Raw genomic sequence first — 22,490 nt, 5'->3', positions numbered from 1 at the left:
ATTGAGCATTACCCCATGGACTGCGAGGTCCCGGTTCCATTCCCGGTCAGGACACATGCTCCAGTTTTAGGCTTAATCCCCAGTAGGAAGTGTGGAGAAGACAGCCAATTGATGTTTCTCTCTCACATCAATGTTTCTATCTCTCTCTCCCTTACTTTATTTCTAAAAAATCAACAAAAACATATTAAAGAAAATGGGGGGTGTGTGTGGAAAGGAGGGACATCTGTATTAAAAAAACAAAAGGCAGCACTAGGAAAAGAAATGATGAGATTAAATAAATGTAGGGCTCAACCAGCTTAAACAGAGACACAGATTTGTTTTTTTTCTACAGCATTTTTTGGATTCTTTACTAGTGTGTGCCTTGTGAACCTCAGAAAATAAAATGAGAGAATCATGTGCTATTTACATCACCCTTTGAGCACATTCCAGAGACATCTGTGTGGTTAATGGGTCTCCTTAGTCACAGACGCAGCCATCTCCAGGAAAGACCCCCCAGTAATTTCCATCCTCTAGCAATTTAACAGGGCTAGTCCTTCCTGCTGAGCAAGTCTCTGCCTGCTATTTATTTTGTTCCCAACAGTGCTGTGGAAAAAGAAAGCTGTAACCAATTTCCAGGGGTAGTTTAGCTGCTTGCTTTCTGATTTCTCAGCCTATTCCCCTCTCCATTGGATGACTGTGACTCATTGCCATTCCTCTTGGGTAACAAAATGGTCCGAGTAAGGGAAAGGGAAAACAAGAGGAAGGAACCCGAGGGATTGCTTTCTTCCTACTCAGCTCTTCATCAGGTCTCATTTCTTAGCTCCAGATGCAATCATGATCACAAACTTTACAGAAAATGTTCACTGAGAATAAAAAATTTGACTTTATAATTTAATACTAATTAAAATATTAATAGCAACATCTTATTTTAATGTTTAGATAGCACCTGGTAACTTACAGAGGGGTGCTTGGCTAATATTTCATTGACATTGTTTTGCAGATGAGTTACTCTCATAATGCTAATGAAGCATTTTGTAGTAAATAAGTTATCAGTGTGGAGACCTCCACATCCCTACCTGTTACTTGTGGGAGTGGGCTTCTTGCGATATCCCGAGAAAGGGAATTGCCCTGGCCGGTTTGTCTCAGCGGTTAGAGTGTTGGCCTGCGGTCCAGAGAGACCTGGGTTCGGTTCCCACTAAGGGCACGTACCTCGGTTGCAGTTTGTCCCTGGCCCTGGTTGGGTCGTGCAGGAGGCAGCCACTCGATGTGTCCCTTTCACGTCGATGTTTCTCTCTCTCTCTCTCTCTTCCTCTCTCTCCCTCCCACTCTATCTGAACAAAACATGGAAAAATGTCCTCGAATGAGGATTTAAAAAAAAAAGAATTTTCTGAGACTCACAAAGGAGGATGAAGTATTGTAGTAAGTTTTATTTCTGTGGAATTAAACCCCCAAGTTTCCTAGGTCCCATTTTGCCTTTGCCCTGCTACAGAAGAAGTATAGCTGTGGCTTCAGCAGAGCTAGAATCAGAGCCAGCGTCCAGAAATATTGCTCCATGTTGGAGCAGTGTCCAGTCCAGCATCAAGTTAGCTTAGTTTGTGCTCCTGTTGCAGTCCATCAGTCCATTGCATGTGGAGTCCACAGGGCCACATGGCTGTGGAGGAAACGCAAATACAAGAGAGCCACGAACCAAGCGAGTGAACTCCTTTGTTTGGGGGATTATGTATTCCCAAATTTTCAGGGCTTTCAATGGCTCTGCTTACTGTAGCCAATGACCTCTGTTCCCAGGTTTGACTGAAAGGCACCTTCCCCAGTCACCCCAGCTTCACTGCACATGCTTCTGTTTCCCCTTTTTCCATTCCCTTCCCCCAGTAATCTGCAGGGAATGGACCAGTGGTTCCCTGGGAGTGTGAAGTTGCAGTTTCCTGGTGAAGCTGTTCAAATGACATGCCTGTAATGTCTCGCCTCCTTTTGTTCCTTGCCCATTATTAATAACTAGCTAATTACAACGGTATCAAACAGACTCCTTAAATGGATGGTGGGGAAACTTAAGGGAGAGAAATTGATAGACTGCCTCAGGGCTTCCCTTAAGCAAAGATACTGCCACTGATTATCAGGGTCTGGATTTGTTTTCCCTGGCACCAAGAAGTATCATGGGATTTTCCCCAGAAACATTCAGCTGTAGAGCAGAAGCAAGTAAGGGCTAAGGAGTTGGAAGCCAACAGTAAAAGGATAATGAGGCAAGCAAATCCAGGCTTGTGAAGTGTTTGAAGATAAATTAATTCCAAGTAAGGAGGGAATCCAGCATGTCAACAATAAGTCATTAATCTTGACAAAGGAAGTAAAAACAGATTCAAGAAAAGAAGGAATTGTGGGAGAAATGACAGATAAGGAGAAGAGGAGGTGCTGCACACAGATCTTGTAGGGGAACATAATGATCAAGTCAGGTGTTTGTCCTTGTAACTGAATAGCATGTTGAATGAAAACAAAGTAATTCAAGAGAGTTGAATTACTGCAGGGTCCTAACAATTATAGCAGCATCAGTTACCATTAATTGAATGCTAAAAAAATCAGTGGAAAAATATCCTCAGTTGGATATTAACAAAAACAAGCAAACAAAAAAAAGTGACAGAAATTATAGTTACTTTGTGGAAATCCGCCCCCCCCCCCCCTTTTAAACTATGCCTAAACACAGCACAGTCAATAAAATGACTATGCTGTCATTAAACATATGAAATTTTTGGTAAGGCTTATTTGAATGTAACAATGAAGGCAGTATCGGGATGCCAAGGCATCATACCTGTGCTCCACCAGTGTGGGGGCTACTCACAATGAAGAAACCCAGAGGGTACTCTGCTAATAACCACAGATGATCTCATCTGAGCATTTGGTTTTGCCACTGTTCTTGTCATGCCTGCTGGTGCATCTCTCTTGTTCATTGAGAAGCTTAGAAGGTAACCTTTTTGTAAGAGTTTGGTCAGACAATATGGAATTGGCCATGAAAACAGCAAGTCAGTAAGTGGAGATGAAAACCAGTTTAAGGTGGATGGTATCTTAACTATACCAGGTTTAATTTGTTTTGTTGATTATACCCGGTTTGCCTTACAGAATGTACCTAAGCCTGGACACAAGAGAACAGACTCTACCCACAGCAGCAATGAATCTGAATACACTTTCAGCTCTGAAATTGCAGAAACTGAAGACATTCCATTGAGGACAGAGGTGCCGTTTGTTTTGTTTTTATTTATTAATTTTTATTGATTTTAGACAGAGGGAGAGAGAGAGAGAAACATTGATGTGAGAGAGAAATATCTGTTGGCTGCTTCCTGTACATGCCCCAACAGAGGATCGAACCTGATACCTGGGTATGTGCCCTGACCAAGAATGAAACCCGCCACCTTCTGGTATATGGGACAACATTCCAACCAACTGAGCCACACCAACCAGGGCGAGGACATTTTTAGACACCTGTCACAAAACGTAGGATACGATCATGCTATTGTTAACAGAACCTACACTTCCATTGCAGAGCAGACCCCATTTGTTCATAAATGTATCATTTGTTTTGAACTATTTATTCTTCATAAGTGACTTATAGATGCTTAATTAGAGCTATGTACATATATACTATGGCATATATTTTTGTCAATAGTCATTTTAATTTCTTTTTTTTAAACCTCACCCGAGGATATTTTTCCATCTATTTTCAGACAAAGTGGGAGGGGGTGAGGGAGAGAGAGAAACATTGATGAGAGAGAGAGAAACATGATGTGCGAGAGACACATCGACTGGTTGCCTCCCCCACGACCCCAACCAGGGCCGGGGACCAAACCACAACGAACCGCAACCAAGATACGTGCCCTCGACCGGACTCGAACCTGATGCCCTAACTGCTGAGCCAAATTGTCCAGGGTGACATTTTAATTTTTAATGTAATTTTGGTGATCAGATTTTCCCTTTTGTAATTCCCTTTTACACCTTAACGCTTTCTATGTATAAAAAATATAGCCTGTCGTGAATTTATTTCAGACTGAGGAAAATTATTTACTTATTTTATTTTATTTATTTATTTATTTTTATCCTCACCTGAGGACATTTTTCCATTTTTGGTTCAGACAGAGCAGGAGGGAGAGAGAGGAAGAGAGAGAGAGAGAGAGAAACATCGATGTGAAAGGGACACATCGAGTGGCTGCCACCCGTACAACCCAATCAGGTCCGAGGACAAACTGCAACTGACAAACTACGTGCCCTTAGCAGGAACCGAACCCGAGTCTCTCTGGACCACAGGCCAATGCTCTAACTGCTGAGCCAAACCGGCCAGGGCTGAGGAAAATTATTTAAAAAGTAAGCCCTTTGCCCTTGAATATTGTACATACCAATGCTGCCTCTGTTTGGTGCAGTTTTTAACAATGTAATTTTCTTCTACAAAAATACATGCAAGCCTGGCCAGTGTGGCTCAGTGGTTGAGCATCGACCCATGCACCAAGAGGTCACTGGTTTGATTCCTGGTCAGGGCACATGCCCAGGCTGTGGGCCAAATCCCCAGTGAGGGGTATGAAGGAGGCAGCCAGTTGATGTTCTCGCTCATCAGTATTTCTGTCTCTCTCTCCCTCTCCCTTTCTCTCTCTGTAAAAATCAATAAAGAAAAAAATTTTTTTTTAAATACATGCAAGATAGCGTATAATTCTGCTTTAGTGTTTTGTGTTATGTGGGTATAATACCGAAATGACATATTACTGTAACTCCAAGAGTACAGTGACTTTAAGTTAGATTGTTCCTAAACCAATTCTCAGCTCTTCTTTTCAAATATGGTATTAGTTTTAGTAATGGGTAATTCAGGCACATCTCTTCTATTTTTATATTATATTCTGAGAAAATGGCCAAGTCAGAAATAAATTGCTTCTGGCACAATAGCTGAAGAAAATGAAATTATTCTTTCCTTTCTTGTCTTAGTTTTCCTTAGGAATGAAAGGTTCCTGCCTTCTTGTCCTATTCGTTTAAAGAAAAATGTTACATAGTTGGGATGTCATATAGTTGGAATATACCCACAAGAAGGCTGTTACTTGTCCAGGGTAACAGCTTGTAAGTGGCAGAGCCAGTATTCCACCTGGGCCTTGTCTGTTTGGAGCTCAGTACTCCACCACCTCTCACCCAGAGACTGCACCAGTTCACCAGTCCATTTCCATCTGTAGCTGACATGAGGCTGGGGATCTCTTCAGCACTGTGGCCAGTATATAGCAGGATAGTGATTGTTCCAGATGTCACCAAACCATCTCAAACTTTAATGATTTCAAACAACAGCAATTTATTGTTACAATTCTTGGGTTTTGACTGGGCAGGTGGAGTCCCTGCATTCGGCTGGGGTGCCCAGGTTCTATTCCTTGGGCCTCACCATGTGGCTTTTTTCTTCAGCAGCATGGTGAGCAGGTTCTAAGAGAGTAACAGCAAAAAATACAAGGTCCAGAACTGGTACAGTGTCAGTTCTGCCACATTCTGTGGTCAAAGCAAATTATAAGACCAGCCTAGTTTCAAGGGAAGAGGAATAGACTCCATCTCCTGATGGGAGGAAAGGCATCTGTGTCGGGAGAAACCCTTGGTGGCCATCTTTGGATACTTCCACAGAGTTAGACTTGGAAGATTTCAAAATTACAACTTCTGAGCCTCCAGTGGCTATGAAAGAGTTAGGACCGCATCACATTGGTCTTAGTGGGAGTGCTAACATCACCGAGCAGCTCCTGCGCAGGAGGGGGAGGCCATGGGAGAAAGGGTGTGTTTGCTGCAAATTAATCTGTATTCAACTCAGGACAAAGAGGCCTGTTGTTCCTAATTTTGATTGAGGACATTACATTTTTAAACTAAAACACTCTTCTATGCTTAACCTCATTTTTACTAGTGCTGGCATTTGTCAGGGTCTCTACTCTAAGTTTTCTCCAAATTCTTACAGATTTGAGGGGAGGAGTAAATTTTTGTTTCTAATTCTCACCTGTTTTTTGATGAATCTTTTCTCAAGTTAAGAGATAGATTAAGCCCTGCCCAGTGGTTAGAGCATCAGCCCATGGACCAAAGGGTCACAGGTTTGATTCCCAGTCAAGGACACATACCTAATTTGCAGGTTTGATCCCCAGCCCGTTAGGGTTGTGCGGGAGGCAACCAATTGATGTGTCTCTCTCACATCAATGTTTTAGTTTTTGTTTTTTTTCTCTCTCTCCCTCCCTCCCTTCCACTTTCTCTAAAAAAATCAATGGAGTCTGGCCAGTGTGGCTCAGTGGTTGAGTGTCAACCCAGGCACCAAGAGGTCACTGGTTCAATTCCTGGTCAGGACACATGCCCAGGTGGGGGGCATGCAGGAGGCGGCCAATCAGTGTTCTCTCATCAATGTTTCTCTCTCTCTCTAAAATCAATAAAAGAAAAAAAATCAATGGAAAAATATCTTCAGGTGAGGATTAACAACAAAAAAAGAGAGAGATTAGAATGGGATTCAGTACATTTCTCATATCTTTTGAATAATGAAATATGACTTGTGCTCCAGAAATCACAGACAGATCTTGGAGGATTGTGTATTGTCCTTCACCTGCTCTGACCACCAGCAGTAGGTCACACACCCAGAAGTCTTCTCTCACTAATGGGAAGGCTTTTCGCTGGGCTAGTCATGCTTCTTCCTTGTGACTAAGTGCATGATCTGAAATGTGGCTGGCTTTGGTTAGGAGTGCCATGTATACCATGGACAGATTATAGTAACTGCCCTCCCTGGGACTGAGTCCATAACCTTAGCCTCAGTCTCTCTGACTTAGTTTCCTCATCTGTGAAGTGGTGATACTGTTACTATCTTACTCTTCAGAGTGATGTTTTGAAGATTAAATAAATTCATTCTTGTACTCTTGCAACAGTGTTTGATACTTAGTAATTGTTCAATAAATAAATGTTTTTGCTCTAATAAACAGTCTTTTATCAAACACCTTACAGTTCTGACTGGTCGTGGTCAGGATCAGAAAAATGGAAACCTATATAACTGTTAATAAAAAAAGAGAGATTGGGCCTGGCCAGGTGGCTCAGTTGATTGGAGCGTCATGTACACCAAAAGGTTGTGAGTCGGTTCCCATACCTAGGTTTTGGTTTCAGTCCCCAGTTGGGGCGCCTGGGGCAGGCAACTGATCGATGTTTCTCTCTCATATCAATGTTTCTCTCTCTCTTTTCCCGTCCCTCCCTTCTCCTTCCTCTCTCTCTAAAATCAGTAAGACATATCTTTAAGTGAGGATTAAAAAAAAGAGAGAGAGAGGGATTGAAGAAGGGAAGTTGGTCAGGAGAGAAATATCAGACTAAGACTATGGCTGTGCATTTGTACTTCTACTTTGTGTCTTCCAGATTTGCATTTCTTCCTGCAACTATCTATCTTTATAATGACCAGGTTTACAAATTACCCCTAACAAACTAAATGAAAACTTTCAACTCCTATGGGTAATACTGTCATGCACCTCTTTTAGAATCTGGTGCCAGGAAAATAATATGCCCTTTCTTGTTTATTCATTGATTTATTATTTTTAATTAAAATTGATAGAGATCTTCCAGGCTGTTTTGGAACACAGAATTCCAACCTCATTTATGTAATAACAGCAAAATTTGAAGTTAAAAAAAGAAAAGAATTAATGTCTTTCTAGCTTTGCCAACCTGTGAGTTGTTCACAAGTCACAGTGGCACCTCCATGGCTGTTTCTCTCTGGAGAACTCACCTGCCAGCTCCACTTGCTTTGCGGCCCTCCCACACTTCCAGCATTCATGGTCTGGAATTACGTTCTTTTGGAACCCTTGCTTTTTCATGCTGTGTCATGCACCTTTCTTGGTAGCCATTGACTAATGATCCCAGTTCTGCTTCTGCTCTCCAGCTTCCTCACAGCTGTCAAACCCAGGGAAGGGTCACCACACTTTCTCAGCCGTGGTTAGCGGTGTCTCTCAGGCCCGTGGTGGTAATCTTGTGAATGAATTCTGTTACCTTCCTGAGATGAGAGACTGTCGTTTTTTAGGTCAGTTTTAAAGTGTTACTCTCTTGGAAAAGCCCCAGTTGACAAATCCTTGCTAAGGAAGAAAAGCAACACAAAACCCCAGAAACTCCTCTGAGCCATATAGCCCAGTCTTCCTTCTTGCTCATGTGGCACAGAGAGGACAAGTGGTATCTCTTTAACTAGACATGTCTTTAGGGAGAAGACTGGGCACCATCCAGAGTACTTAAATACCGCCATTCATTATATCTCAAGCAATTTTGGAGTTGTTAATGTTATTTTGTGTGTTCCTTCATCTTCTATTTTAATGTTCTTATCTATAGAATTTTGCTGTTATCTGGCAATCAACTAATTCTTTAATATCAACTGATATCTAAAGAGTTACCCCATCCAATTTTAATAAAATAATTATTATTTACCTAATTCATTTTAGGTACAGTGAATGAAGTATTTTATATATATATACATATATACACATGTGTGTGTGTGTGTGTGTGTATATGTATATATATATATATTTATTATTATTTTTAATCTTACCTGAGGATATTTTTTAATTTATCTTCAGATAGAGTGAGAGGGAGAGAGAGAGAGAGAAAAACATTGATGTGAGAGGGACACATCGACTGGTTACCTCCTGAACGACCCCGACCAGGGCCAGGGATGAACTGCAACTGAGGTGTGTGCCCTGGACTGGAATAGAACCCACGACTAGAATCATTGGTCTGCAAACTGATGCTCTAACTGCTAAGCCAAACCAGCCAGGTCCATATATATATATATTTTTTTTTTTTAACAAAAATTTTTTTTCTTTATTGATTTTAGAGAGAGAGGAAAGGAAAGGGAAAGAGAGATACATTGATTGGCCTCCTCTGCATGCCCCACACTAGGGATTTGGCGCACAACCTGGGCATGTGCCCTGACCAGGAATCAAACTGGTGACCTTTTGGTGCATGGGTCGATACTCAACCACTGAGTCACACCAGTTGGGCTGAAGTGTTATCATAGGATGAAGTCTTCCATTATAGTGTAAAGAAAGATTAAATAATTTAAAATTTTCAGGACACATACATCATTAATAGATAAACATTAAAAATATTTAAGATGAAATATTTACATTGTAAATAAGCTAAAATATAAGTATTTGTGGGATGTATAGAAATGAGTTTTTTATATGAATGAGTTATATTTATGTAAAGTAGAATGAATTCAGTTTCATGTTTGTGCAGGATGTTATCTCTGTTCTGCTAAGTCAGGAAAGACTTTGTATATACCTTCACTTTCTTTTACTGTTGAGTATTATAAAAGTGGATAGTGAGAAAAAGTCCAGGTCTCACTAGTTTGTGTGTAAATGACATTGGCAGCCTATAAATACCTCACTTCTTTGTTTTTTTTAATCCTCACCTGAGGATATTTTTCCATTGATTTTTAGGGAAAGTGAAGGGGAAGGAAGAGGAGAGAGAGAGAGAGGGAGAGAGAGAAACATCAATGTGAGACACATTGATCAGTTGCCTCTCCCTGGACCCTGACCAGGCAGGAATCAAACTTGCAACCCAGGTATGTGCCCTTGATTGGAATTGAACCCAAGACCCTTCGATTAATGGACCAATGTTCTAATAGCTGAGCCAAATCGGCCAGAGCTAAATGCCCCACTTCTTCGTTTAGTTGATTCTCTTAGGAGTTTTTTATTTTTATTATTTTTTTTCCTGCCCTGACCGGTTTGGGTCAGTGGTTAGAGCATCTGCCTGTGGACCAGAGAGACTCAGGTTCGGTTCCCACTAAGGGCACATACGTCGGTTGCAAGTTTGTCCCTGGCCCCGATTGGGGTCATGTGGGTGGCAACCAGTCGATGTGTTTCGCTCATTTCAGTGTTTCCCTCTCTCTCTTCCTCCCGCTCTGTCTGAAGATAAATGCAAAAATGTACTCTGGTGAGGATAGAATATAAAAAATGAATACATTTTTTTCCTTTATTATTTTTAGTGAGAGAGAGAGAAACATTGGCTGCCTTCCACATGCCCCCACCGGGGATTGGGCGCACAACCTGGGCATATGCCCCAACTGGGAATCGAACCAGCGACCCCTTGGTGCATGGGTTGATGCTCAACCACTGAGCCACACTGGTTGGGCCTCTTAGGAGTTTTCTTAGAACTGAAATTACACTGAATTTAGCACTATTAAGAATTCACAAATGGCCCTGGCCAGTTTGGCTCAGCGGTTAGAGCGTTGGCCTGCGGTCCGGAGAGACCTGGGTTCGGTTCCCGCTAAGGGCACATACTTCGGTTGCAGTTTGTCCCCGGCCCTGGTTGGTCGTGCGGGTGGCAGCCACTCGATGTGTCCCTTCACATCGATGTTTCTTTCTCTCTCTCCCTTCCTCTCTCTCCCTCTGACTCTATCTGTACAAAAAATGGAAAAATATCCTCGGGTGAGGATAAAAAAAAAAAAAAAAAAAAAGAATTCACAAATGACCAAAGATAGCTAATGAATATAAACATTATTCAACTGTATCAGAAAGGCAAAGAAATGTAAATTAAAACAACAACAAAATACCACTTTTGCTTTATTGACTAAGTAAAGAAAATTTTTAAAATCACAGTCATTACAGTTCTAGGCAAGGTGATGTTTACTGATTGAAGTGTAAACTGGCCCAACCAATATAACAGAATTAAAAACATTTAAGTTTAGATGGAAAAATAAAGTAAAATACAGAAAAAAAGTTACAGTTTAGATATTTATGTACTCGCATGTTTATTTTAGTATATTCAATAGCAAAACATTAGGAACTACCTCAATGCCTATCACTAAGGTAATAGCTAAGCAAATGATGATACACATGTCAAAACAGCCATTAAAATTTATGGTTTCAAATATACTGTAAATTTGGAAAAATAATTGTAACATAACTAAGCTTAAAAGACAGTACAACTCTATAATGAAAATATTACTGCAATTCAATAAATCTACCGAAAGAAGACAGAACAAAAATTATGAGTTTTCTCTGAATATGAGATTATGCCTGCATTTTTTTCTTTGTACTTTTCTTATTTCCTAAAATTTCTCTAAAAATGTATTTGCTTTTATTTATTTATTTATTTAGCATTTATCTTCAGACAGAGGTGGAGGGAGAGAGGGAGGAAGAGAGAGAAACATCGATGTGGTTGCCACCCACTCGACCACAACCTGGGCCGGGGACAAACTGCAACCAAGGTACCGTGCCCTTAGCGGGAATCGAACCCCGGACTTGCCGGACCATGGGCCGATGCTCTAACCACTGAGAAAAACTGTCCAGGGCAGTTTGATTTTATATCAGAATGAAAAACATTTGTTTTAAAAATTGACATTTGGACTTCCGGTCAAGATGTGGCATAGGTAAACGCAGTATCGCGTCCTCCCACAACCACATCAAAGTTACAACTAAACTACAGAACAACCATCATTCAAAACCACCTGAAATCAAGCTGAATGGAAGTCCTACAACTACGGAATTAAAGAAGCAGCCACATCGAGACTGTAGGAGGGTCAGAGGCTCCACGGGATGGTTCCACACCCACGTGTGGCGGATAAAAATCAGGAGGACACTTTGGCTGGGAAGGTCTTCCCTGACGACTGAGGGGTCCCCATCCCACACCAGACGCCCTGCTCAGGGTTCCAGTGCCAGGAAGAGAAGTGTCCATCACTTCTGGCTGGAAAACCAGCAGGAACTGAGGCTCAGGGAGGCTCAGGAACTGGGCCCATGCACGGACTTATCGGACTCTCTCCCTCTAAGCTTGGAGGGGAGGCAGCTCGAGGGGCACCAGAGACATACAGGGAAGAACTGAGCTGTTTGGCACTGGAGCGAGGACTGGAGAGGGGGCTTTTCAGGGACAAACGTGCTGTCGGAGGCCTTTGTTTTTTTGGTGAGCCCTTCCCTGGGGCAGCAGACAGCCACCATATCTGGGACTCCAGCATCCTGGATCAAACTGGTTGCCCAGCCCTGGTGATACCCTGAGGCCCCGCCTCACTCTGCCCAACTTTCAGACCCACCCAAGCTGTTGCCACTTGCTTAACCATAGGATTGGCCTGTCTTGGATGCTGCTTCAGGTTTTCCTAAATTCTTTCAAACAAGCAGCATCTAGTCTCAGATAGCCCCATACCTCTTGTTAAGTAATACACAGAAACAAACACAGGGAAGCAGCCAAAATGAGGAGACAAAGAAACAGGTCCCAAATGAAAGAACAGAACAAAACAAAACTCCAAGAAAAGAACTAAGTGAAATGGAGATAAACCACCTAACAGATGCTGAGTGCAAAATACTGCTTATAAGGATGCTCAGTGAACTTAGTGAGGGCCTCAAGAGCATTAAAAAGGACCAGTCAGAAATGATGGATGCACAGTCAGAAATGAAGGAGGCATTAACAGAAATAAAGAATAATTTACACAGATTCATTAGTAGAGTACGTAAATTCAAGAAGCAAACCATCGGTTTGGAATATAAGAAAGCAAAAAATGCCCAATCAGAACAGCAAAAAGAAAATATCCAAAAAAATGAGGATAGTGTAAGGAGCCTCTCGGACAACTTCAAGTGTACCAACATTCGCATCTTGGGGGTGCCAGAAGGAGAAGAGCGAAAACAAGAAATTGAAAACCTGTTTGAAACAATAATGGCAGAAAACTTCCCTAACTTGGTGAAGGAAACAGACATACAAGTCCAGGAAGCACAGACAGTCCCAAACAAGATGAACTCCAAGAGGCCCACACTAAGACACATCATCATCAAAATGCAAAAGGTTCAAGACAAAGAGAGAATCTTAAAAGCAGCAAGAGAAAAGCATTTAGTTACCTACAAGGGAGTTCCCATAAGGCTGTCAGCTGATTTCTCAAAAGAAACTTTGCAGGCCAGAAGGGAGTGGCAAGAAATATTCAGAGTGATGAAAAGCAAGAACCTACAACCAAGATTACTCTATCCTGCAAAGCTGTCATTTAGAATCGATGGCCATATAAAGAGCTTCCCAGACAAGAAAAAGTTAAAGGAGTTCATCACCACCAAACCGTTATTATATGAAATGATGAAGGGTCTTTTTGAAGAAAAAGATAAAATATATGAACAAACAAAATGGCAATGAATACATATCTATCGACAATGGAATCCACAAACAAATGAACAGGCAGAACAGAAACATCCTCATAGATACAGAGAACATTTTGTTGGTTGCCAGATGGGAGAAGGGTTGGGGGAATGGGTGAAAAAGGTGAAGGGATTAAGAGGTACAAATTCATTGCTAGACTGACAAACCTCAAAGGGAAAGGGGTTGGGGGGTGGGAAGAAATAAACCAAAGAACTTACTTATATGCATAACCAATGGACACAGACAATAGTGTGGGAAAAGGTGGGAGGTGGGTGGGAGTGGGGAGGAAGGGGTCAATGGGGGAAAAATGAGGAATATCTGTAATACATACAACAATATAGATTTTAAAAATAAAATAAAATAAAAATAAAGCTTTATTACACTTGATAAAAAAACTAAAAAAAATAATAATAAAAATTGACATTTGGAAATATAAGATTAGCTAATTGGTTAAGAATTATATTTTGAGTCCTGGCCAGTTTGGCTTAGCAGTTAGAGTGTCGGCCCACGGACCAATGAGTTGCAGTTCCATTCCGGTCAATAGCATGTGCCTCGGTTGCATATTGTCCCTGGCCCAGGTTGGGGTTGTGTGAGAGGCAACCACTCAATATGTCCATTTCACGTTGATGTTTCTTTCTCTCTCTCTGCTCCTCTCTCTCCATCCCACTCTATCTGAACAAAAATGGAAAAATGTCCTCGATGAGGATAAAAAACAAACGAAAAAGAATTATATTTTGATCATTTAGTTAAAAAAATGTTATTACTGTTCTCTTTCTCTCAAGCAAAAAGTGACCCTTTATCTTGATTAAATCTAAGAATATAATTATTTCTCTTCTTGCCTAATTAAAAGTTCAAATCCAAAGTATACAAGGTAAAACAATTATGGCACTCTCAGAATTTCCATGGTGGTGGTTAGTTCTTTTTGTTTGCTTAGCTTTAATTAGTGTGTCTTTATTTATCCTAGTAGTTTTCACTGTGATTCTGTTTTAGAACCAGTGGCCATACTTTTAAAATGCTGTTAGGTTATCTTTCAGTTTATTAAGGGATATATATGTTTTCGTTTTCTCTCCATCTGATCTCAGTATATTTATGCTGACACTTGACCTTTTCAAAAGTTATTTTTCCTGATTACAAAATAATTCAAATATAGAAATGTGCAAAGTAGAAAATAAAACTTTCCCATAATACCTCCCATTCTTCAAGGTAACCATTGATTGCCTTCTAGTTTTTTGTATTCTATGTGCTAGGTATGTTTAAAAGTCCACATATATTTATTTTTAACAAAATATAAGATCATAATATAAATACTGTCCTGCAACTTGTGTATTTTACTTAATACTTTGTCTAGGACACATTTCTCTACTTATATAGATCTATTTCATTCTTTTTTAACAGCTATAAAATGTCATAATTTGGCCATAGCATAATTTATTTAAAAATGCTTTTATTAACTAATATTCAGGTTCTTTGCGGTTTTTGCAACTACAAAAAAATGCTGCAATGAACATCTTTTTCCATATATTTTTGTGTACTTGTGTAAGTACATCTGTAGGATTAATTCTTAAACATAGATTGCTAGCTTAAAGGGTATCACACATTTAAATTTTAATAGGTATTGCTAAACTTGTCTTTTAAAACGCCTACTTTTACTTCCACAAGTGTCATGTAAGGCACTGTTACTGACACATGGCATTATAAATCTTTCCAGTCTTTTACAATCTGATAGGAGAAAAGTAGTACCTCACTGTTGTTTAACTTGCGTTTCTTCATTATTAGCTAGGTTGAACATATTACTTGTATATTTTCTTTGGCTCTTTATATTTCTTCTGTAAGTTTGACTGCTTTTTCTGTTGGGCTGTTCATCATTTTCACATTGGCTTATACATCTTCTGGATTATCTTGACCATCTTATTTTTTCTGGGGTTTAGGAGCCAAGTGAGAAGAAGGTACCTCTGGACATGTCGTTGTTCCTCAAGCTCCAGAAGCGGGTCACAGAGCTGGAGCAGGAGAAGCAGGTGATGCAGGATGAGCTGGACCGTAAGGAGGAGCAGGTGCTCCGCAGCAAGGCAAAGGTGTGCAGTGGTGTCTCACCCCAGGGCCGCAGGCAAACCAAGCACTGAGGCTGGAACTTTATGTCCTGTCTGCAGTTTCTTCTTAATGGAAGCTCAGCCCAGAAGTATTTTAACCAAGTAGGATTTGGTTCAAGTAATGAGGGCTGACCTCTCCTCACTGTTTTCTTCACAGCAAGGAAATAGTCTAAGAGTAAAAATGTAACAATTAAAATATAACTACTTATTGATAAATTAATTTATATATATATAAATTAATATACTTAATTTATATATTTCCTAGGAAGAAGAACGACCACAAATTAGAGGTGCAGAGCTGGAATATGAGTCACTCAAGGTAATGTGAAGTTTCTGCCCAAGACTTTAAATATCTTGTTCTATCAAGAGACCTGCTGAGAGCCTCTCTTTCTCAGAGAACATCTTTCAGGGTACCTGAGACCCTAGCTTAAGCCTTATTCAGGCGTTACTTCTAGACTTGTATTGTTTCCTTGTATAGGTTCTCTTCTGTATAAGGTGGGGTTCAGTCTAAATAGAAACAGGACCAGTAGCTGCCATTTGAGGTGTTAGAAGGTAGTAAAGGACATGGACTCTGGCATCAGACTGCCTGGGTTTACATGCTGAATCCACCACTATATGGCTGTGTGCAAGATATGTATCCTTTCTGAGCCTCAATTTTCTCATCTATAAAATGAGGATAATAATACTATTTATCTTATAGGACTATCGTGATGATTATATGAACTAATCCATGAAAACTGGTTAGAATAATGTCCAGGCTATATTTAATAGTGCCCAACAAATGTTGGTTGCTGTCATTATCATCATTTTTAAATATAAGTATTTTATATATCAGCTCTAATTCTTACAACAGTCCTGCAAGTCAGTATTTCAGTTCCTATTGTATAGATAAGAAAATTGAGGCTAAGAGATGTAAGTAACTTCCCTAAGAGCACCCCACTGGAAACTGACAGAAACAGGATTTGAACATTGGTGTCTCTGGCTTCAAACCCCATGCTCTAACCACCAAACCCCACTGAACGGTAGAGAAAGATAGCTAGGTATTAGTTTGCAGAGTAGAAACATGCTCTAACTTATTTTTTAAATTTCAAAATCTATTTTATTACAGCCAAAAGAGTGGAATTAACTGTACATAACAAACTATTTTATATATATACACATTTTAAGTTGTAGGGAGTAAAGTTTATTTTGGCAGAGAATGTTTAAAATTGGATACATTAATAACATAATTCAGTATTCTTAATTTGGTATAAGTGTGACACATTTCTAACTTATTTTTTAAAGAATAGTTGGGAGGAGAGGGATGAAGGTGGAGAATTTGTATCTTCTTAATGTTTAAAGGCAGTGTCTAACTCCCTGCCCCCCCCGAACCCCACAGCTCCTTCCTCTGGTTTCCAGAATCAGAACCTTTTGAACCCTGCAGTGTCTGAGCTATCAGGCTGTCAGCTCTCAAACCACCCCCAGCTTCAAAGGTTTTCTAAGTTGTTAGTATATTAGTCTTGAATTAATTCTTCTCAGATGTATTCTACTTATGTCAATTTTTTACTATTTTTCTACTTTTGTAAATTATAGTCTAGAATAGCTGGAAAATTATAGTAAGCTTTATGATTAAAGCAAACAAAGCTAAAAGTTAGAAAAGCCACAAAATAGTTTAAAGAAACTCATATTATTTTAAATCCTTTATGTATATTTGAGATTTCCTAGGGTCTCTCTAAGCTGTCCTGATTTTTCTTTTCTTTTACAGTAATATTACTTTAAGTCTAGTCCTGCTATATTATTTCCAAATGCTGTGATTTGGAACAGAATCATGACATTAATAGGCCCCTGTTCTCTGTGGATTTGCCACTTCCCACTGTCTAGAACTGCTGACTGCTTCTTCCTCTCTATGCTGTATGGCATCTTGGTACAGAGAATGCCTGTCCTTGACTGTACCCACACCCACAGCTCTTTTATCAGCTCCTTCCCATGAAGATAGATTTTTTTTTCTTTTTGTTTGTTTGTTAATTCTCAGCCAAGGATGTTTTTCCATTGATTTTTAGATAGAATTGAAGGGAATGGGGGAGAGAGAGAAACATCTGTGTGAGAGACTGGTTGCCTCCTGCACAACCCCGACCAGGGCCAGAGATTGAACATGCAACCCAGGTATGTACCCTTGACCAGGAATCAAACCCATGACCTTTCGGTCTGAGGGCCAGTACTCTAATCACTTAGCCATACTGGCCAGGGCTAGAATTTTTTAACTGAGATTTAATAAACACTTGACTAATAATGCTTGTGTTTATAGTTTGAAAAGTGTTTCCTATGCCTTATCTTATTTAGTAATTGTCACAACTTCTGAGATAAGTTTTTTATTTTGTTTTGTTTCAGGATTACTATTCTGGGTCTTAGTAGGACCAATTAAGAGATGTACTCTCAGATGGTAGCGTTTGGTCTTGAATCCAGGTCTCCAGACTAAGAAAAAATTTTAAACATTCTAGGTTCTTATCACTTGTTTGAAAACTAATTTTTACAAAAATATATAGTATTTACTTCTAAAACACCCTAAAGGACCCTTTATGCTTTGTAGTTGCAACAGGAATAAATCTCTTGCTCCTGCAATGAAAGTACTACTTGAATAGTGTTTATATTTGTGGAAAGATAAAAGGGTGGCAGCAGGTGGTCCTCTCTGTTATTCTTACTTTCATTGCCTTTAGCATTCTCTCTCTAGAAGACCAAATCATGATATGGATCATACAAGACAGTAGCATCAACCTCAGCTGGTAACTTGGAAATGCAAATTCGGATGCAGAAGCTCTGGGGGTGGGGCCCAGCAACCTGTCCAGGTGATCCCGATGCACTTTGAAGTTTGGGAAAGACTCATCAGAGCCTAGGTGTCAAAGAAAACACAGTCATATATTTTCTGTTGCAGAAATGAGCAATGCAAGTCTGAGTACCAGTTGGTGGGAGACTGGGGATAGGAAGGAGCATTCTTTTTCATGTAAGAATGGATTAATTCATGAAAGAAAGGTTTATTTATTCTTAAACTAGAAAAAAAAAGGACTAAATAGTTTTACTATAACATGTTGAAAGGTCTGATATGGTGCAACAAATACCAGATTGCCTCTCTGGAAGAAACAAAGTGTTTTCTCTTTATACAGAGGTACCTTATGTTCACTATTATAAGGCTAAATAAGTCATCATGGTGTTTTTATTGAAATTTTTTTTTTCAATTACAGTTAACATTCAATATTATTTTGTATTAGTTTCAGGTATAACCATGGTGCTTTAAAATGACTGTCTACTTCACTGTTTCTCAACTGGCATTCTGTGACATTTGTGTTCTAGTGCCAGTAAATATAGTTTAATGTCAGAACTCTATTCTGGGTTCCCACTGCCATTGTTTGAGCAGAATGTGCACAGGGCAGCACCAAATGGTAGCATAAGGATGGCTGGTAGCATGTGCAAATATGGAGGGGGTAAAGGATGTGTGTGTCCATCTGAACAGCTGAAGGAGGAGGTGGCCCATCCTCTTCTCCCACCTTGCAAAGCTTCTGCCAGCAACTTCACAAGCAATGTCACACAGGAAAGAAGTGTGGAAAAAAACTATTTGCGCTCTCTTCAGCAGCACATATGCTAAAATTGGAACAATACAGAGAAGATTAGCATGGCCCCTGCACAAGGATCACACAAAAATTTGTGAAGCGTTCCATATTTTCAAAAAAAGATTATTTGTTGTCATTGAAACGCTAAAGGGAATTTTATTAGTTTAAGTGATGTGGTAATTTTTTTTTTTTTAATCAGAAGTTAAAAGCCTAAGATTTCCGTGGTCTTTTCATTGTTTTACAAAGGAAATAAAAGGATGCAACTTTTTTTCAGGGGTCTACCATTTGAACTGTACATTAGAAATAATCTAACAAGCTGGACCCTCATAGTTGGCCTTATATTTACCCACAAATAAAACCTGGGCTTCCTAGGACTGGGCTAAACCCATCCCTTGGAATTCAACAATCCCTCTAGGCCTCTGAACACAAGTTGGGCAGGCCTGGAATAAATTTGACTCTGGAATTTAGGTTGATGAAGCAAACTACCATTCACCTTGCTCAATTTTACTTGTTGTCAGACTTCCTCAATTTGCAGAGCAGAGTTCCCAGTAGAACCTGGGAAGCCATTCACTAGGGTAGCTCTGCTCATCTTTTCCAGCAGAATTCTTCTACCGTCTTGGGGGAAGATGAGCACTCCAATGTAAAGTTGAGGATGACAGCGATGAACTATTCTTTGTCTCTACACAGCGTCAAGAACTAGAATCAGAAAACAAAAAACTGAAAAATGAGCTAAATGAGTTACGAAAGGCCCTTAGTGAGAAAAGTGCCCCAGAGGTGACTGCTCCAGGCGCACCAGCATACCGTGTCCTCATGGAGCAGCTAACCTCTGTGAGTGAGGAGCTGGATGTCCGCAAGGAGGAGGTCCTCATCTTGAGGTCTCAGCTGGTGAGCCAGAAAGAGGCCATCCAACCCAAGGTAAGCACAAGCAAGTGGCTAGAGAGGGTGCTTGGGTACTGGCCTCTGTTTCTGTCTATCTATTCCCTCCAATGTATAATGAAGCAAACATTTAAGAGCATTTTCTTATCATTAAAAAAAAAAATCTGTGTTGTTTTAAAACTGTTGCAAATGGCACTTGGCTGGTGTGGCTCTGTGGATTGAGCGTCGTCCCATGGACTGAGAGGTCCCTGTTCGATTCCTGGTCAGGGCACATGCCCAGGTTTCAGACTCAGTCCCCAATAGGGGGCGTGCAGGAGGCAGCCGGTCAGTGTTTCTCTCTCACATTGATGTTTCTATCTCTCTCTCCCTTCTCTTTCTAAAAAAAAATCAATAAAACATATATAAAAATACAAAAACTATTGCTAATGGCAATTGGAATGAGCAAAAAGCAAGTGAAATCCCAAATGGTTTTCAAAGTCTCATCTCTTATTCATGATCCAGAGACTGTTTCTGAGAGAGGGAAGAGAGAGATAAAAACATCGATCTGCTGCCTCCTGCACGCCCTCCACTGTGGACTGAACCCGCAACCCGGGCATGTGCCTTGACCCAGAATCAAATCGGGACCTCTCAGTCCATGGGACAGCACTCAATCCATTGACCCACTCAGGCTGGGTGAGCCAAGTTTTTTTTTTAATCCTTGCCCCTGAGGACATTTTTGCATTCATCTTCAGATAGAGCGGGAGGGAGAGAGGGAGGAAGAGAGAGAGAGAGAAACGTTGATGTGAGAGAGACACATTGACTGGCTGCCACCCACACGACTCCAACCAGGGCTGGGGACAAACTGCCACCTAGGTACATGCCCTTAGTGGGAACTGAACCTGGGACTCTCCAGTCCACGGGCCAATGCTTTAACCGCTGAGCCAAACCAGCCAGGGCAGCCAAGGGTTTTTAAAATGAATTTTCTTGTAGTAATTTGGCCACAAATAAAATTCTGTCAAGTACACAAGTCCATAAATTGTCTTGCTGTGGAAAGGCATTAATATACTTTAAAATTATTTGTTGAAGATAGTCTGTTTAACTGGAAAATAGCATGGAAATATTAGAAGTAAAATCAGTAAGTGGAAGTTACATGGAGATGATTTCTGCTCACTTCAGGGAGTTCTGTTTAATAGGGGAGCTGTTTCAGCAGGGTGAGGCTGTGTATAGTGATTCAACAGGAAGGACTCACCCTGGAGGATGTAAAAGCCGTTTGAAGTCCTTTCCTACCCTCCGGTATTTTGAGACCTAGCACTGCCATATGCTGATCAGAAATGAGCCTTTGTGTCATTTGCCCTCAGACAAAAATGATCTGAGTAATCATTGTAAAGCCTGGCCTATGTCCTGCCGGTGTTCATGCAGCAAAGTTTTACCAAGACTTGAGGCAATCAGCTGTCCCAACTGCGTGACATGCCAAATACAATATGACCGTGATATGTGATGAACTGGATGCCTGAAAGAACCGAGAGTGCTTCTCTTTGACATGGCAGTGCTGCATGTGGCAAAGAGGCCAAGCCTGGCACGTAGGATTGGATTTGATAACAGCTCTCACTAGGATTAACACTAACCCAGAAAATATCAAATTCTGGAAAATCCCCGTGACAAATGGAGTTATATAAAGAAGTGGCCTTCCTTATTTTAAAACAAATCACAAACCCCTTAAGTCTGAAATGAGAAGTTGGAGAATAGGAGTCTCTTTTTTGGCTTGGCCCTACATATACACATCTTGCCTACCGTGGGGCTGTCTTAGTTGGTTCCCATGATGACCACTCAAGTAACAGGGCTGCCTCTGCATGCTAGCTGGAGCAGTCCGCAGTCAGGATTCCTTTCTCTGGTTCCCTCGTGACAAATTGGTATTGTCATAAGAAACTTCAGTAAAAGTTAAGGGAAAGGAAAAGAAAACCGAACCAAGAGGCATAAAAACAATCTAGCTAACAGAGCACATAGTTCTGGGATCACACACCCTCACCCAGCTCACGTACTCCATATGACAGCTGCTTGCCAGCCCCTGATGGGCTGGCCCTGTGTAACCGAGGTTTCTGCTCTCTGAACTCCCAGCTTACACATGGCAGCAGGTTGTCCTGTCCTAAGAAAAATGCCCATTATGCTGATTCAGACCTTTCAAATACCCCAGGGTTCTTTGTCCCACTCAGTTTCTAGTCATAGACACATCATTTCACAACTTCTTTGTAGGACAGTGGTGACACGCAGTGAGCAAGGTGATGATCCAGCCCAGCCCAGCCAGGTCTAGTTTATCTGCTCCACCTTCGTGAGCATTCTAGGAGGCTGTACTTGGACAAATGACCTGTCAGGGCATTACTGTAACTCTCACAGATCCTGGAAAAGAATTTCACCCATGTACATTAACAGGAGGGTCATTCTTTCACATGCTCAAAAATACTTTACAATAAAATGTGCAAAAAGAATTTCAAGCACCTGTTCCTGAGAATTGAGACTTGCTATCACATAGATATATGTTAATGTCCACCTCATACCAGTTCCATGAATATTAATTTATTTATTGAGTTCATTTTAGGGAAATAATCTTGATTGTTTTTTGCAGTTAGCTTTTATTTGTTATGATGGAGAATCAATGATAGAATTTATTTATGGAACTACGGTTTTATTGTTTATTTGTTTTGTTTTTTTTGTGTGCTTGCTGACTTGTGATTTTCAGGATGACAAGGTAATTATAAAATTTTTAGTAAATACTATTTAATCCTAATTTTAGTTTACAAATATCCCTCAATATATGCAATTGATGCTCTCTGGCCACCAAGTCTATTTTTATATTTACAAATTGATTTCCTATTTTGACCCCTTCGTATTTGGGAAGTCA

At 40.4% G+C, this 22,490-nt stretch overlaps 1 protein-coding gene and 1 non-coding gene across 8 annotated transcripts in view; both read left to right on the top strand.

Annotated features, from left to right (window-relative positions):
• The window catches only part of MYO5A (myosin VA), a 201,050-nt gene that overhangs the window by 143,493 nt on the left and 35,067 nt on the right, over positions 1-22,490 (top strand). For 4 of the 7 annotated variants that reach the window (XM_036255601.1, XM_036255592.1, XM_036255583.1 and 1 more), the window contains exons 25-29: positions 3,085-3,198; positions 15,000-15,143; positions 15,424-15,477; positions 19,427-19,654; positions 22,329-22,337. In XM_036255601.1, the coding sequence (XP_036111494.1) occupies positions 3,085-3,198; positions 15,000-15,143; positions 15,424-15,477; positions 19,427-19,654; positions 22,329-22,337 (549 nt within the window). The remainder of the gene's footprint in view (positions 1-3,084; positions 3,199-14,999; positions 15,144-15,423; positions 15,478-19,426; positions 19,655-22,328; positions 22,338-22,490) is intronic. The other 3 variants (XM_036255604.1, XM_036255596.1, XM_036255578.1) reach the window with 1 other exon arrangement.
• Positions 18,747-18,853, top strand: LOC118621225. The gene has a single exon (XR_004957655.1). It is a non-coding gene; the product is annotated as a U6 spliceosomal RNA (small nuclear RNA).

Source organism: Molossus molossus, unplaced genomic scaffold (assembly GCF_014108415.1).
Source record: "Molossus molossus isolate mMolMol1 unplaced genomic scaffold, mMolMol1.p scaffold_m16_p_1, whole genome shotgun sequence".
Lineage (NCBI taxonomy): Eukaryota > Metazoa > Chordata > Mammalia > Chiroptera > Molossidae > Molossus > Molossus molossus.
This window is presented reverse-complemented; position numbering and strand designations above follow the sequence as displayed.